The sequence below is a fragment of the Ictidomys tridecemlineatus genome, chromosome 5 (assembly GCF_052094955.1).
Source record: "Ictidomys tridecemlineatus isolate mIctTri1 chromosome 5, mIctTri1.hap1, whole genome shotgun sequence".
NCBI classification, from domain to species: Eukaryota; Metazoa; Chordata; class Mammalia; order Rodentia; family Sciuridae; genus Ictidomys; species Ictidomys tridecemlineatus.
Window position 1 is genome coordinate 175,299,989 of NC_135481.1, and position 17,798 is coordinate 175,317,786.

A 17,798-nucleotide genomic window follows, 5' to 3' on the forward strand; every position below is an offset into this window, starting at 1 on the left:
CTCAACTGTGTTTTCATCCCTGGGATAAACTGCCTCTTGATTGTGGTGAACAGTCCTTTTAATGTGCTCTTGAACTTGAGGGTGGTTTTCTAATATTTTGTTAAGGATGTCTGCATCAAGGTAATTTGATTTTGGTATATTGTTTACTTATTTATTTATTTATTAATTTATTGGGTGAGGTCTCTGATTTGCCTTCATATCATGGTAATGCTGGTCTCGAAAAAAGTGTTTGGATGTGTTCTCTTCTCTCAATGTTTTTGAGAAGTTTGAGAAGGATTGGTGTTAGTTTTTCATTAAACCTTTGGTAAATTATGGATCTTTTCAGATTTTCCATTACTTCACAGTTCAATCTTGATAAGTCTGTGTTCCTAAGAATTTATTTATTTATTCTGTGTCATCTAATTTGTAACTGTATAAATTGTTCATAGGAGACTCTTTTGATCTTTGGCATTTATGTGGTTATCAGTTATAAGATCTCCTCTTTAATTTCTAATTTTATTTATTTGGGTCTTCTTTTTTACATAGTTAGTGTAGCTATGACAATGTTTCGTTCATATTTTTTAAAAAACAATTTTTACTTTCATTGATCTTTTCTATTGGGTTTTTCTAGTCTCTATTTCACTGGTTTATTAGACACTGTTTTACTTTTAGTGTATTCTATTTTAATGTAATTTTGCTTATAATATATCCAAATTATAATATACCCAAAATATCATTTCAGAATTAATGGACATAAAATTATTGGTGAAATATTCTGCAAGTTTTTAACCTTTTTATCATCAAAATCCAGTACGTATATGACACTAATACTCACATCTCAAATGCTCAATAGTCACGTATGGCTACAGTCTGTCACACTGGACAACATATTTCTATACTTAAACTTACTTTTGTATTCTGGAAAACTCTAGATGTTAGATGCAGTAATATTTTTAAATAAAAATATAAAATAATGTGTTAAAAACAGCATCCTAAAGGTCCGGTCTCTGGCAACAGGAAAATGTAGACCCTCTCACCAAGTCTGAAAGTCTCCAGATACTGGGTGTGGTTTCAGGCAATGCCACCACATTGGACAACGCCAACCAGAGTCAACCCAACATCCAGCCTGTCTACAAAAAGTGTCTACGCCAATTCCCATCTCTACCTAATCTCACTGCCGGATCCATTCAACCACAAATGTAACCCCCAACTCAGTCTTTCCCAAACCATCAGCCCAATCTAATTCCAAAATACAGTCCTCCTTTTCCAGCTCATCCCTGTTTATTTTTCTACCATTACCCCAACCCAACAGTCAGATTTTTTTCTGCACCATAATTCACTCCCCAATCTCCCAAGTAATTCCTGATTTACCCTCAAAATCCTTGACTTGAGCTCAGTTCCTCATACCTAACCCATATTCCAAACTCTCAACCCAAGGACTTTGCTACCCTGCATTTTTTTTATGCAGTCCTCTCTACCACTCTACCAGGAGTGTCAAATGCTCCATTTGATATTGGAAGTACGAAGCCAGTAAGAGATTTAGACACGCTACGAATCTGAGGGTAACATTTCTTAGCTGCTTCATACCAGGTCACCAAAATTACAATATTATGTGCTGATCCCAGAAGCATAGAAAGAGGTTTGAGTTACCTGCAGTCTTATGAATGAGGATCAGAGCGATGGCAATTGTCAAAACATAGGACTTCATGACTGACGGTCCTGAAGGAAGGAAGGACGCGCGCGGGGACTGGGCAGAGGTCTTTGTGGCAGGGAGTGCTTTGCCTTTATGAGCTTCAGGAGTGGGCCAGGGGTGTGGGCTGGAGTGGGGGTGAAGCATATGCTGAGGTCAGCCAGGCAGAAGGATGACATGTCTTGTCTCAGTTGGGCACCCGAGCTGAGCGTAGGAGCTTTGCCAGCACCCACACCAAACTGGGCCTTCCTGCCTAGTAAGAAACAGAGCACAATTAGAATATTTGTGTAAGACAAAGGAGAATGAATGAGTGGATCCATCAGTTAAACAATCAACAAACCAGCAAAATAGTCAGAAGAAATGAATAAATGTTAAAAAAAAAATTGTCTTCATCCCCCTGTCAGTAAGATATCCCATAAATCTACAGCATCTTGTACCCAGTTCTTTATTAGTCACATCAATTCTTTTTTTTTATTGGTACCAGAAATGGAACCCAGGGATGCTTAACCATTGAGCCACATCTGCAATTTTTTTTTAATTTTTATTTTGAGATAGTTCCTTAGGACCTCGCTAAGTTGCTAAGGCTTTGAACTTGCAATCCTCCTGCCTCAGCCTCCTGAGTTGCTGGGATTACAAGCATGCACCAGTACACTCAGTCATCATTAGTGTTTTTTTTTTTTTAAAGAGGGAAAAAAGGTGGGGGAAATTTAAATGAGGGATGTTGGAATAGAGGGGGAAAGAGGGAAGGTAATAAGCAAAAGTTAAGTCATAGGTACTCTGATTCTATTATAGATCAGCCTGTACAAAATGCCACAGAAGAAACAATTTAAGTTTCACTCATTCCCTGTTCATTGATGCAGTAGTCTAGATGTTCAAGGAAAAGGAAATTTAGAGGACAAATGGGAATTCAGAGAGGAAATTAACTTTCCTGTAGTCACACAGCTAGTGAAGAGTAGAGCCCAGAGAGAAATGGATCAGCATTTATGCAAATTCTTTTCATAGGTAGAGAAGTAAAGGATCATATAGGTGAGTGGTTGAGGATGTAAATGGGGCAGGGAGGACACAATGAAGCCTCATCCTATAGTACTGAAATCCCATGTTTAAGATTCTCAGGTTCTCCCCCCAAACCCCTCCTGCCCCAGTGCTCCACCCCAGATCAGTGTTCCCTCCCACACTTTCCCTATCGGGATCCTGCCTCTGACATAGGAAACTCATGGATCCTGTGCGCTTAGTGTCCCTTGCTATTATAATCACATCCTCAGCCTGAGTCTCAGTGCAGTCAGTGTCCGTGATCTCTGACTGTGGGAAAAGAGAGTCTGCTTTAAGCTGCCGGAGAGGACTTCTAGATTTCAGAACAGAATGCGTTTGGGCCATTAGTTGCTTTAAGCCTTTTATTTTCTTTTTTCTCTGTCACAGCTCCACACCACGATTCTGATTGCCACCCTCCCTGTACTAGTCAAGGAGAGCAGCCGCTTGATCTTGCAAGGTGCTTGCATTGGCCTGTACCCCATCCCCTTGAACCACAGCTGAAAGGCTCAGAAGTAGTGATCTGCCCAGGGGCTGTTATCACCCTGCTTGTCACCAACAGTAGGGTTCCTGTCTTTTCTTGGGGGCGGAGGAGTCAGCTCCAATCCCGTCCACTGCTCTGCTTCCCAGGACTGCTCTGGAGACCAATCGTCTCACATGGGTTGCCTGAAACCTAGGGTCCTCAGAGCATGCTCCAGTTATGTCAGCATCACCTACAAATGGATTAGAAATACAAATCCTTCCTCTGTCCCAGATGGACAGCATCAAGAACTCTGGAGGCAGGCCCAGGAATTAGGGTCGAACCAATGACCAAGGGAGCCAAGAAGGAGGCAAGTCCTGTGTCCTACCACTCCCTTGGTGATCCCAGGGCAGAGTGGCCACAGCCAAGCAGAGCAGCACATGGGGCAGGGGCAGGTGAGTACGACCTACCTGTGCCTCCTCCCCTCAGGTCTCCTGCTCTTCCACCGGCCCCTCAAGCAGCCCCTGCAGAAAGTCACCTGATCCCCACGATGGAGCCCTTCTCCAGATATGGCGAAGGCCGGCAGAGGCTCCAGGGATCTGCTCAGGTTGGGCCCTGTGCCAAGGCTGTGTGAAGCAGGCATTGCGTGGGATCCCAGCCCTCATTCCAGAGAGAACGGCTGACAAAGGGTGGGCTGAAGGCCGTGGTGGCCAGGCCTCTTCTTGGAGCAAATGACCAAAGGCTGGAGAAGCAGACAGGATTAGGGGAATGTGGAGAGACACAAAAAATCAGGTTATTTAACTCAGTCCAGTTACGTGCCATGGTATTATAGTATGCCTTGAAACTGTACTGCAACAAAATCTCATACACCAAGGACTCTGACAGCGCCTCACTTCTGACACATCCTTTTCTCTGTATGCCTGCAAAAAAAAAAAAAGAAAGAAAGAAAGAAAGAAAAAAAAATCAGATCTTTTGGAACAATCTCATTCTTAGATATTCTTTCATGATTTAAAATGCATATAAGATAGCCAGGTGCAGTGACACATGCCTGAAAACTCAGTGATTGGGAGGGTAGGCAGGAGGATTGCTGGTTTGAGGCCAGTCTCAGCAATTAGTGAGGCCCAAGCAACTTAGCAAGACCCTGTCTCAAAATAAAAAATAAAAAGGACTGGGATGTGGCTCAGTGGTGAAGACCCCTGGTTCAATCCTTAGTACTCTAGCACCAAATAAATAAACAACCACAAAACAAAGCAAAATAAATACATAAGACATCATGAAAATATCAACCTAGAAAGTTTTAGCCCTGGCAATTATGCATAGGATCATGTTTTCAAACTGCTTTTAAAATCCTCTATAGTGATCTTGACCTGTTTAACAATTTTGGGATCGACAGTACAATTTCAAAGCATAGTACAATACTATGGCATCAGCTGTATTTCTCAACTTGATCGAGCATATCATTTTCAACTTATTCTAACATGTATGGATGAACATGTCCTCATATATCAGACCCAGGGCTAAAAAACAGAATCATATTTATTACACATAGCTGTTGTTAAATTTACAAATGACTCACATTTATTATTATATTATTATATTTTTCATGATTGATTGATAATTGGTAGCTTTGTTTCAATGGGATTTTCCTTCCTCTTTCTTGAAGTAGAACCTAAAAACTTGCTGGCAGAAATATAGAGACGACAGAAAATCCTGAAAAGTTGGTGAAGAAAAGAGCATAGGAAAAAGAAAACTTTGTAGCATAGGCTAGTCCCCAGGCTGCTCTGAACAACCTCGGGATCTCCCTAAGACTCCACCAGGCGCCCACCCAACAGAAAACTCCTTCAGGAAATTGTAAATTAAGATGATCCGACGCCTTCCTCAGAACATGCTTAGAAACAGAAATGGAACCCCAGGAATCCTGAGTGGACCTACGAACAGAGAACAGCCAAGGAGAGAGAGTCTCTCTGCTCTTTACAGGGATGCAAGGAATAGCCCCGTGGGTCATGGAATAATCAACTCTGTTACCACAACAAACAGTGCCCAAGATCTCATTGGTTCAATGTTTAAAACGCAACGTCTTGCTCCTGTCACATTCCACCACTGGTCCACCGACTCTTCAAAACTCAGGACAGTGGTGCCGGGTTGTGATCCGCTCTGGGCTCTTTCTGTTTTGTGACTGGGCCACCTGTAAGTGCTGTGCTCCCAGCTGCACAAGTCTGGGATGGGAAGAGCTGCTGACTCTGCAGAGCTTCTGAGAGCAGGACCTTCAATGGTGTATTTCATTTTGCTCCTAATCCACCGGCAGAACACTTTCACGGTCTCAAGTTAACGGCAAAGGAGCCTCGGATGCGTGGTCTTAGGAGCTCAGGAAGGAAAAAGAGAATTTTAGATTATCCAGCCACTCTTTGCCAGAGGGCTGAGGGGAGGGAGGAGGGCTGGGAAAAGGGAAGAACGGTGGAATGACTCTGACTGAACTTCCCTAGGTACATGGATGATTATGCACAGGGAACTGCACCTGTATCTTTATCCATAATGCACTAGTTTAATATATATATATATATATATGAGAGAGAGAGAGAGAGAGAGAGAGAACCTCAGCAGGAGTGGAGGAAAGGGCACAGGGGAGAGAGAAGAGAAGGGAAAGGGACAGTACTGGGGACTGAATTGGAGCAAATTATCTTTCATGCTTGTATAATTATGTGACCCCAAGCCCGGAGCCGTGACACATGCCTGCAATCCCAGCAGCTTTCAAGGTTGAAGCAGGGGGATTGTGAGTTCAAAGCCAGCCTCAGCAACTGAGTGAGGCCCTAAGCCACTCAGAGACCCTGTCTCTAAATAAAATATAAAAAGGGCTGGGGATGGGGCTCAGTAGCTAAGTATCTGTGGGTTCAAGCCCCAGTACCAAAAAACAAAACAAAACAAAACCAACAATTTTAGGTATATGTATAATCTATATCTATAATGAACAAGGGCAGGGTCTCCGGTATTTCGAGTCCCCACAATTGTCCCTGAGTGCACTTCCCCACAGCCTCTCCTCTCAGCCCGGTGGCCTCCAAACCAAAGGCAAGCTCCGCGCCACCCCCAACCGCCCCACTCCTGATTTAAAACAAAAGCGACAACCACAGCAAGGACCCCAGTTCAGAAAAGGGGAAAAACAGACGCGTCATAGTCATTAAACCAAATTCTACAATCCAAATAGGCACATGGTGAAGGGGGCAGATTTCACTTAGGAAACGCAGGTTCTCGGGGGGACGGGGGAGAACGTTCTTGTGGTCTCTGGGCCCACTGAAAGACCCCAGCCTTAAAGCCTTAAGCTTAATGTTAAAAAAAGAAATATATATAACCTTTTGCTCTGCAGTCACAAGATGCTTCCTCCTAACGGCAACCCATGCCCCACACCCCCCCCCATGTTGTAACCCATATGTTAACGCCCTCATGTCTAAACTCAGCAGCACATAGCCCCTCAAGTCTTGCACAAAGCAACCGCAAAATGTCCCAGACAGTCAAGAAACCACGAGACATTCCAGAGGGGCAAACTTAAGCAAAAGGGGACAAAAATAGGAACACATGGGTGGGGTCCCCAAAACCACTCTGCCCCCTGTGACCACTTTTAGGGGCTTGAGAGGGGGGCATTTAAAATAGTTGTTACTGTGCCAAGCTGTCATGAGGGGGCCAATGAAATAGCTGTTACTGTGCCACGTTGGAATCTTGTCCCTTGCAGCCTATAAAAATCCTGTAACCCCTAGCCCATGCATGCAAGCTGCCAAAGCTACGGCCGAGGTACTGCTTTGCATCCATGGGCGCCTATGTAAGAATAAACCCTCCTGCTGATTGCATCCAGTGACTCGTGTGTTCCATTCTGGGTTGGGGTCTCGGGGGTCTTTCACCACCTTCTAGGCACTTCCACCTTGTCTTGTGTTCTTGGCTGAGTCGGAGGTAAGGAAGCTGACCTCCCACCGAGGGGGTACAGTGAAGGCCTTCCCTGCTCTAACAAGAGGGAGCAGGAGTTGATTTTTAAAAAAATTTTTTAATCATTGACAGACATTTATTTACTTATCTGTATGTGGTGCTGAGAGTGGAGCCCAAGGCCTCACATGTACCAGGCAAGTGCTCTGAGCCACAACCCCAGCCCCATTGAGGTTGATATTTTTGTGTGTGTGTGGTGCTGGGGTTTGAACCCAGGATCTTGTGCATGTGAGGCAAGTACTCTACCAAATGAGCTATAGCCCCAGCCCAGGAGTGGTACTAATGATCAGAATGTCAAAAAATTTCAGCGGAGGCTTGTGGTTTCTTGGCCATACAGTTCCAATCAATGATAAAAGGAGAGAAATGGCAAATGACACTTTTGAGCTTGGCTAATGGCCTGCATTCTCTTACCTTTCATAGCCTTGGAAACCCAGAAGCAACCCTTGAGACGGGGGTTCTTCCAGAGGTCATAAAGAAATCCTAAATAAGTGGAGATATAGTCCTCGATCATGGATCTTAAGATACAATTTTGAAAAGATATTGCTTTTTCCCCAAGTTGGTCTACAGATTTGATGTAGTGCCAATCAAAATCACAACATATTTTTATAATATGTTTAAAGAATGAATAAAAATTATATCAAGTATAGAAGGCCAAAAATTGACAAGAAAATTCTGAGCACAAATAATGAGGAAGGTGAGTGAACCTACTAAATATGTGAACTACTTACACGATTATAATTGCTAAGACAGAAATCTTGATGCCCGGCGAAATACCAGTGCAACAAAGTAGGAAGCCCAGAAATTGCTCGCTTATATAGGGATTTTTTTTTTTTTGAGAGGGGACTACCTGGGATGACCTCAGGGGCACTCAACCACTGAGCCACATCCCCAGCCCTACTGTGTATTTTATTTAGAGATAGGGTCTCACTGTGTTGCTTAGCACCTCACCCTCAGGATCCTCCTGCCTCAGCCTCCTGAGCCCGTGGGATTACAAGTGGGAGCCACTGCCCCTGCTGGCTTATACAGGGAATTTTGATACTTGATGAATGCAGATAGAGAATCAGCAGGAAAAGAGGGACAGCTGGAAAATTTAGTCCGACCTATTGGGAAATGCAATCATAGTCCTGCTTTTCACAAAAGTAAGATGAATATGCTCCACATAAATAACCTAGTATAAAAACTTAAACTTCTGAAAACAAAACAAAATGAGAAAATGTTCATTTTTTTTTTAACCCACAAAAACATACTGAGGGCCAACTGTCTTCTAGGCTTCTGGGAGCAGAGCAGGTGTTAGGATGAACAAGACATCCTAAAATATTCAGAAGATACAGGCTAATATTTTTCTGTCCTTATTGTAGGAAAATATTTCTTTTTCAAAATGCAGAAAGTGTTACCCTTGAATAAAAGATGGATCGATCTGACTGTATTAATAGCAAAATGACCCATCCTATGAGGGGACCCTGATCTTAGGTTCAAATACTTCTGGGGTTCTTAATCTGTGACTTGCTTGTTTCAGGCCCAAATTATGATCTTACAGGCCCAAATTATGATAAATAGCTTGTATTTATCATTGTGTCTATGGTGTGAAGAAAAGCACTAGTCACCTAAAAACAGTTTATATAATCTTATTTCAAACTAAGATATTTGCCATTTCTCCACGTTTCTCGCAAAAAAAGTCACCGGATAGAAAATATAAATTCTACACATTTTATGCTTTAGTTGTTCCGTGTCTTTACTGTGATGAAGTGTAAAGTAGAAATCATAACATGAAGATGCTAATGTAAAAAAGTGACACATGCGAATATCAAATAAACAAACGGCAATGATTGCATTGAACTCATGAATAATGAAGAAGCCAGTAAGATATTTGGACTGGTTTTCAGAGGAGAAGTGATGATATAAATGATCAAAAGGATTCTGGGGCCAATTTGCAAACCGATGTAAACCTATTTGACATCCCAAAGGGCAAGGACATGCAAAGGTACTGTCCTGCCAGATGGAAAACGAGGGGATTCAACGGCATTGATTCCACCGGGTCCCTGAGCAGCGTTAAGTATGGGGACAGTTTGCACGTCTCTTCAGATTTTTTTTAAGACATCATTTTTTTAACTTGTAATCTACCTCTAGAAACTTTCAAAATAGCCTAGTGTCAGATTGCTCAAAGGTGTGCAGCCCTAGTGGAATAATATAATCCTAGGAAGATCGCTAGAATTTGTCCAGCATTCTATTAAAAAGATACCTATCTTTTTTTTTTTTTTACTTATTTTCAAATTTGGGGTTCTTTTTCTTAGCAATTGTTTGCTAGACTGGTCCCTTTCCAAACATCATTTTAGTTAAAAACTTAGAATGCATATTTAATGTTTTTATTTGGGGATGATGCTTTATTATATAGATAAAGGAATAAATCCCTTTAAATAAATAAGATGTATAAATAAAGATAGATGAAGGGATTTATTCTTTTATCTATAGAATAAAGATTATCTGATATGTTAACACAGAATTGCTTAATGTTGCAAGTATTTAATGTTAGAGCTTGTTAGAGATAATAAATAATCAGTCAAAATAAAATAAATTCCTCTTATTTCCTTACCATTTCTAATCCTAAATATAATCTGAGGGGAGAATTCTCTACTGTTCTATTTTATGTTTTGGTCAGCAGAAGAGGCTTTTTTTTTTTTTTTTTTTTCCTGTACCGGGGATTGAATCCAGAGCCTAGAACAGCTAGGCAAATGCTCTACCACTGAGCTACATCCTCAGACCTTTTAATTTTGAGACAGGGTCTCACTAAGTCTCCGGGGGCTGGCCTTGAACTTGCAATCCTTCTGCCTCCACCTCCCGCGTAGCTGGAATTACCAGTGTGCAAGACAATGCCTGGTTAATTTCTATAGAGTAGAGTTCATTTGGTGAAATATCATTGGTATATTTGACCCAAGTAGAATAGTTGGTATTTATCATTATTTCCAGGGTGTGTTCTTTTATACACTAAGAAATTTTAGAAAGAATGCTTTTAGGACTCACTCTTATATTGAGGCAATTTAATAGACTTTATAAAATCTCCATTTAAAAAATATTGGAGGTATACAAACTCAGGGATCAGGTTGGTTTTCAATTGTGAAAACAAAACCAAATGTCTTCCTTCTTTCTCTGTCTCTCTCTTTCTCTGTTCTCTCCCACCTCCCTCTCCCTCCCTCCCTCTCTTTCTAGTGGGCTTTTACATGTATCTGAAAAGGCTTCGAGAGTCTTTTTTTCCCTTTGAGGTTCATTATTGTTTTTCAGTCTCTCGAAGGCGTACCTGCAAAGGAGAGAGAGAATTTTTATTTTCTTTGTGAGTCTCCTTTTTCCCTCAAAAATATCATGACTGCTTTCTGGCCCAAGAGGTAGATTTCTAGATTTTTCTTTTAAATATTTGGGGACATCCTACCCTCAGGATAAAGCAGGAAATAATACCACTAGTTGGGGGGTTATCGCTGGTCACCAATTACAAATCTAAAATAAGCCAAGCAGATGTGACTTGTTTTCCTTGACCATTTGACTGAAGATGCCAGAGAGTGGGGTGTGACTCAACAAAAGTGACCTGATTTTCCTCAGGTGTGGGTGGTGGGCCTCAGTTACTCATCTCTACTGAGGTGCAATGGGTCGCTGAGCTCGAGGGGGGGGTCAGGCTCTCCCTGGGGAGCAGAAGGTGGCCGCCGAAGAGGATCTGAAAGCAAAGCCATGTGTGAACTCAGTTCACATCCTGTACTCCACCTCCATCTTCCCAGCCTCTCACAAACTATGCCGAATCGTTTCACAAGACTGATCAGACTCAAACTCTGTGAATACACATTTGCCATTTAGTAGAACTGTTTTTCAGGAAGGAAAGAGAAGATGCCCATCAGCCGGGAACTGAGAACCAACTTATTTCCAGTGCTTCACACACCCAAATCAAAGGATTTATATGACTTAACATGCCCCCAAATCTCTGTGGAATTGGTACTGAGCCATGCATGGTGGCACCTGTGACCCAGCAACTCGGGAGACTAAGGCAGGAGGATCTCAAGTTCAAGGCTAGTCTCAGTAACTTAGCGAGATCCTGAGCAACTTAGCGAGACCCTTTCTCTAAATAAAACATATAAAGGGCTGGAGATGTGGCTCAGCAGTGAAGCACCCCTGGGTTCAGTCCCTGGTGAAAAAACAAAAGATTTCTGTTGGATGAGGCATGGAGAAAGTGAACTTGAGTACGAAAAAGTGACGCTACGTTGGAGAGAAGAAGACAGACCTTATGAAATAGCAGACCTCTAATTGGTACAAGTTCTGATAGCCCTCAAAATGAAGATACACAAAGGTGTATTTTTTTTCAAAAGGGAATCCCATGATTTGTTAAGAATATGTCATCAGCAGGTCCCTAAAGGAACAAAAATGTGCATTTGAGGGAATAAAACAATCAGCTGAGATTTTTCATGTTCTCTGGAGCGAGTCCTCTTTTTAATCACACAAATGCCAATTGCATCATTAAGTTGAGATTAGTTTAAGAGGAGGGGCTAAAAGCACATTTGATGGTTTTCCCTTGATGACTTGAGATAAGTTGGGGGGACATGAGTGACTTCCAAGTGTCTGAACTGAGCCACGGGACAAACTGTAGATGCTAAATACTAGGGAAGAGAAGATGATAAAAGGCTGAGGGAACAGATTTAGGGTTCAGTTGAGGTATTTTGCGTATGAGATGGCTAAGACATCCCAGAGAATATATAAATACGTAATTCAATACTTGAGTCTGGACCTCAAAGGTGTGATCTGGACTGAATAGAGGAAGACAGATGCTGCTCAAGATTGCAGAGCTGCTGGGCAGTGATTCAGGAGAGGGACGAATCCTTCCAACTCCATATTCACGGGTCTTCGTCTGACACGTGGATACCAGGGAAGTGGAATTTGTGCTTTAAACCTGGAGTTCCAGTCATCTTTCCTGACTGCTGTGCAGAACCCAGAACCAATATCTTATTCCCAATATTAAATCATATTTCTTTTTATCATGTGACTTGTGCTAGCAAATTTCTGTGTCCTGCCTTGAAACCCAGCTTCTGCTAAGCCCTCACCCTCTGTCCCACCCGGTGTGTCTGAATGTCAGTGAGTCTCAAAGATGTAAACAGAATTAAACTTTACCACCAGATTGCTAAACCACATGCAAAATAAAAGGCAACTGCACATTCTGGTACATGTCCTTTGATCCGTTGGCTTGGACTGGGAATGTCCATTGTCTAATAATGAGCAATGTGAGGGTGAGGAAGGGAGAGAGAGGAACTGAGAGAGAGAGAGAGAGAGAGAAACGACTGTAAATATCATGGAGCAGATGGCAGAATAAATTCTAAAAGTAACTAAGAAAGAGCACCCAGAAGTCAAGGCAGATAAGAACTTAAGAAAGGACCAAGAAATGGTAGCAAAGTCAAAGTTAAACGCAAAGAATGGGCTTGGGATGTGGCTCAGCGGTAGAGCGCTCGCCTCACACGTTCAAGACCCTGGGTTCTATCCTCAGCACCACATAAAAATAAATAAGTGAAATAAAGATACTGTGTCCAACTACTACTAAAAAATAAATATTAAAAAAAAACGCAAAGAATGCTCACATTTTTCAACATGGGAGGCAGCGGTAAACGAGACCAAGGCCACTTCAATGGCGTGATCAGCACAAAACCCAGGTTTCTCTTAGCGGAGGCGAGCTTGGGAATCTAGAACTTTGAGACCTTACTTAAGAACAACAGTTCTAGAAGTTCATAGTCAAAGAGACGGAAAATGCAACATTAGCTACAGAAGAAGAGCCACCTTGACAGTGACATGTCACTCATGCAGGTGTGCGGGTGTGTATACAGGTTCTTTGCTGAAAAAATACCCACACAATTCCTGACACTTAACCAGAATTTAACACAGGGTGAATGGGTAAAAACCCATTTATTCTACTTTGGACAGCTGTAGCAGAAAGTTTTACCCTAATTTGCCCAACAGATTCCTGCAGTCAGTTCTATGCATCCATCCCGTTCGGTTCCTCTGGAGATCACTGCACCGTACTACAGGGCCCCTTCCTCTCCTGTGTCTTCCCAGCTCCCAGCCTAACCTCTCCTGTCCGGCCCTAACTACTCCCAGATGAAAGACACACACGGGAAAGGGAATGCATTTTTATGGGCAGGGGTTGCAGGATGGGGGAGGAATGACTACAACAAGCGGGAGACGTGGTTGATCTTCAACTTGGAGCGGAGCTGGACGTGTTTGTAACTGGCAAGCTGGAGCTGGAGTCAGAATTGGTTAAATACGTAGAGATTTTCAGGCAGCACTTGAGGTCGGGGAGGCAGGAGAGGTACTGAATTTCGTCGTGGCCGCAGGCGTCTCTGCACTTGCCTCCTCGGTAAAGCTCACACGGATTCCAGTGCTCCTTCTTGTTGTTGGATCTGAACAGGCCACCTGGGAAAGACAGCCACGGTCAGTTTCTGCGAAGCAGTGAGGACAGAGGTGAGGAAACGTGAGCAGAGCAAGAGAGAACAAGCACATTAAGTCACAGGACCTGGAGTCAAAACCACCTGCATCCAACCAGGGGCTCAGTCACTTACTAGTGCCATCTTTGATGAGATAATAATAGAACCAAGTTCCTAAAGCTTTTGTGATGGCTAAATTAGCAGATATAGAAAGCTCAGAAAGGCCTCTGGCATATAATAATTAGATATTAGGTGGTGTTGATAGGAATGTCTTTCCTGAGGATCCAGCGCTTCAGTGGCGGTCACTGTGAGCCCATGTGGGACACCTTCCAAAGTTCCTATAGGTTTGAGATCTCCTTACACACAGCTCCTCAGAGACACCAGGGTCAACTCAGAGACAGGACACACATATCTGAACCCTTAAGCATGCAGATCTTTACGCTTTGAAACACAGGCACAAACGTGGAAGTCTCTTTTTCTATATTGGCCCCAGAGAAACAGGTCCCAGGCAACACGAGCAGGGCAGTAGTGCATACGGGATCCCAGGCACAAGTCAGATCTTTCCACAGATTCACATTCACACATAAATGAAGTGTTTACACATGTGTTCACCTTAAAGACCCCTACCATGTGCCTTCCATATATGGCTAAAGCACCAGGCTTGGTGGTGCACACCTGTAATCCCAGTGGTTCAGAAGGCTGAGGCAGGAGGATCGCGAGTTCAAAGCCAGCCTCAGCAAAAGCAAGGCACTAAGTAACTCAGTGAGACCCTGTCTCTAAACAAAATACAAAATAGGGCTTTGGACATGACTCAGTGGTCTAGCGCCCCTGAGTTTGTTAGAGTCTGTAAACAAGTCTGGATGGAGCCTGGCATTTTGCCAGAGGGAGTGGTTTGTGAAGTAACGCCAGCGAGCCATTAAGTGTGGAGATTCCTTATTGGTTGACTGCTGTATCTAGTTTATGTTAATTAGATAAGCTGTGTAGAATGTATAAATACCACTCCTGTCCTACAATAAACGGCTTCCACTCCTGCTGTATCAATGTACACAAGTTGTTCATCACCCCCCCAGTTATTTTGCTGCAGCCGGACTGCGGCATGAGTTCAAACCCCAGTACCCGCCCCCCCCCAAAAAAAAGGAAAGAAAAAGAAAATCCATATATGGCTAAAGCCCACCCTGACAGCAACATGTGCACGTGCAGGTGTGTGTGTGTGTATACAGGTTCTTTGCTGAAAAATATCCACACAATTCCTGACACTTAACCAGAATTTAATAAATACTAGTCACCAATGGTATTAGTTAGCTCTTCTTTTCCAAAGACAAAGGAGCTATTAGAAAGTGATATTAACCATCTATTACAGTATGATCCAGAATCTACTATGTATCGGATATTCTACAACTGATATCTCACTAAACCCACATAAAACCCTGCTATAATCTCCACTGTTTAGGTAAAGATCCTAAAGTTCAAAGAGAGACTCTGTTCTGTCCATATTCCCACAGCTCATACTCGACCAAGCCAGTATTCAAGTCCCGGCCCACATGCCATCAAGCCCAGGTCCTTTCCTCTGTGACACATTCCACCATGCGGCCAGCACAATGGTTTCATTAATGAGGTTCTTGGCGTAAAAGTTAGCTAGCAGAGATCGAAATAAAACACACAGACTCAGTTACCTTATTTCTATGACCAGGTCCGAGACGGCTCCCCTCTCTGGTTCCCACCTCTAACCGCCCGGCAGGGCAGCAAGGATTACCCAGGGCTAGCAGGAGAGAGAGAGCGAGCACGCCGGGCATCAGCCTTTTATTGGGGAACAAGAGATTCAGGGGAGAATTCCATCCAATGAAGGTTGAGGGGGGGGCGCACTCCAAGGTCAGGGTCAGTGATTGGGCCCCCGGGGTCAGTGGTCAGTCACACCCCGACACGGACGGGTTCTCTCATCAGGAGAGGGCCGGGAAAGTTCCCACACAGCCAGAACGCCTCAGACCCAAACTGGGAGTCTCCCAGTCACGTGTGAGAATGGCTCCCCACATATCCCCCCTTTCTTTTCTTAACAATGAGGTGGCGGTTCACTCTCTGGAGTTTCTGTATTCTTGTTCTGAAGACTCGCCATCCTATGATTACAACGCAAAAGAGAATTAACAGCAAAGAGAATAATCCAATAATCTACCAAGCGGAGTGTTTAAGAATATTTCTAGGGTTGAATCCATTCAACTCCTTTAATATTTGGTTAGCCAAAGAAGAAGGATCCGAAAAATCAGCTCTATTATTTTGGATGTCTTGGATATGGTGATGAAGTTCCAGAATATCCAAGCTATTATTACTATTTTGCCAAATACCTAACAAATGGTTTTTAACCTTCTCCCAATCCCAGAGAGAAGCATTGTACTTGGCAGCTGTAACACACACATACTTATAATTAGCATGGCATTTAAGCCTTTCTTTAAATTTTAAGGCTGAAAGTTCATTACCTATGTCTATAACAGTCGCCTCTAAGGCGTTTAATTTAGTTTCAATCCTTTCATCAATATTTACTTGATTACGCAGAGCCTTGGAAGTATTTTGAGCTAAATTATTAAGAAATTTTGCATGCTGAATATTCTGAGACAATGTCAGAGACGCAGAGATAACTGGGGCAATAAAAGAGACTAGAGCCAAAACACCAACAATTATAACTCCAATAGCACGTTTAGGTGTTGCTAACTGGGCATGAATTTGCTGTAAGACTTGAAAACCAGTATCAGCATACCATGGCTCTGAAATATTTGCAGGTAATAAAACGAAGGAGGGCTGATGAAGTATCAGCACTCCTTTTCCTCCATTATACCTAGTAATACAAATGGTTAGGTTACATTTATTACAAGTAACAATATATCTGTAATCTATCCATTTAACTTTTACATTTCCAATAATTAAAACATAAGGAGATTGGACACAGGCTCGTAAGCCATAGCAAGATCCCTCTTTATAGTTCTTGCCGACAAATTTTGGTAAAGGTTTATCTGTAAAATGTAAGAATTCTGAGGCAGCAATTAAACTTCAAACATCCTTTTGAACACCTCCTTCACTATAAGTCAAAATATTACTAACAAATCCTGCAGGTGTCATAGCAAAATTTCTTCGTAATTGTCTCTTATCAATTTTTGGAGACCAGTCTAAAATATACCCACTATCTTTAGACACCTTATGTTGTATGGGAAGGGTATTTAAATAATCCATCCATCTAGGAAAGGTGCCAATTTCAATTGTAGAACTATTTGGACAGTGGGGTATCGGTGGAGGTTTTGCAGAAATGACTGGCTTGTCATGGGAAAGTCCCATCTTAATTACTGATCTAGTATAAGGTTTTAAGTCCCCATAAATAGAATTATTTGTCAGTCTAGGTCTACCAATCGCTGTCTTTTCTTCGAATGATACTTTCAGACAGCCAGCATGTTTATCGTGTGACCAACACAAAGGTAATTGGGCACTGTAGCCAGAATAATTAAATCTAGTCACATGATTGGGAGTAATATGAGTATCTGTAAATCCTCCCATCATGAATGAGTCATTAGTAAATACTGGAATAGATTCTCCAGTCCACACAGCTGGGTGTACCAGGGGTGGATCTGGGAAATATGTCCAGTAAGTGTCTACTTGATTCCCCTTTACCTGACAGCCCAGTAGGGCAATTACTGTTGCTATCATCATCCCGGGGTCCTGTTCTCTCCTAGGTGTCAAAGTATTCGGGAAGCCTGGGTTGTTAGCTTCTTCATGTCTTCCCATGAAATTAGCTTTTCGGCTGGTTCAATCTGGTCTTTCTTCATCCTTTTCCGATATCTCCTCCTTCTGGGTAGGGGCTCCTCCGGGTCGATCCTCAGTCGCTTGAATCTGGGCTCTATCTCCTCCATGTCTGATAGCACGTTCAGGCACCCAGATAGGACGAAAAGCACCTTCTGGGAAGATACAAGCATGACCTCTGCCCCACATCATCACTGGGTCTGGGCCTTTCCACTGACCAGTCTGTAAATCTTTCCACAAAACTCTGCCTAAAGGGCCTGTTACTGAGGGAGACATTTGTCTCTCAGCAGCCGTGTGGCCTTCTGCGTCACAGTTTAAAAAATTTAAAACAAACAAGGCATGATTAAGGCTATTTTGGGGAGTCACAACTCTATTCCCCCCCTTTAATTTTTGTAATTGAAGCTTAATAGATAAATGAGCTCGTTCCACAAATGGCTTGACCTTGGGGGTTATAAGGAAT

General features: G+C 42.7%; 1 protein-coding gene across 1 annotated transcript; it reads right to left on the reverse strand.

Annotated features, from left to right (window-relative positions):
- Positions 1-13,071: 13,071 nt before the first annotated feature.
- Defb116 (defensin beta 116) lies at positions 13,072-17,245 on the reverse strand. Its single transcript, XM_078049078.1, has 2 exons — positions 17,210-17,245; positions 13,072-13,566 (listed from the first exon to the last, which is right to left on the reverse strand). Exons 1-2 carry the CDS (start codon positions 17,243-17,245, stop codon positions 13,333-13,335), a joined length of 270 nt encoding a protein of 89 aa, XP_077905204.1. The 3' UTR covers positions 13,072-13,332.
- Positions 17,246-17,798: the final 553 nt, after the last annotated feature.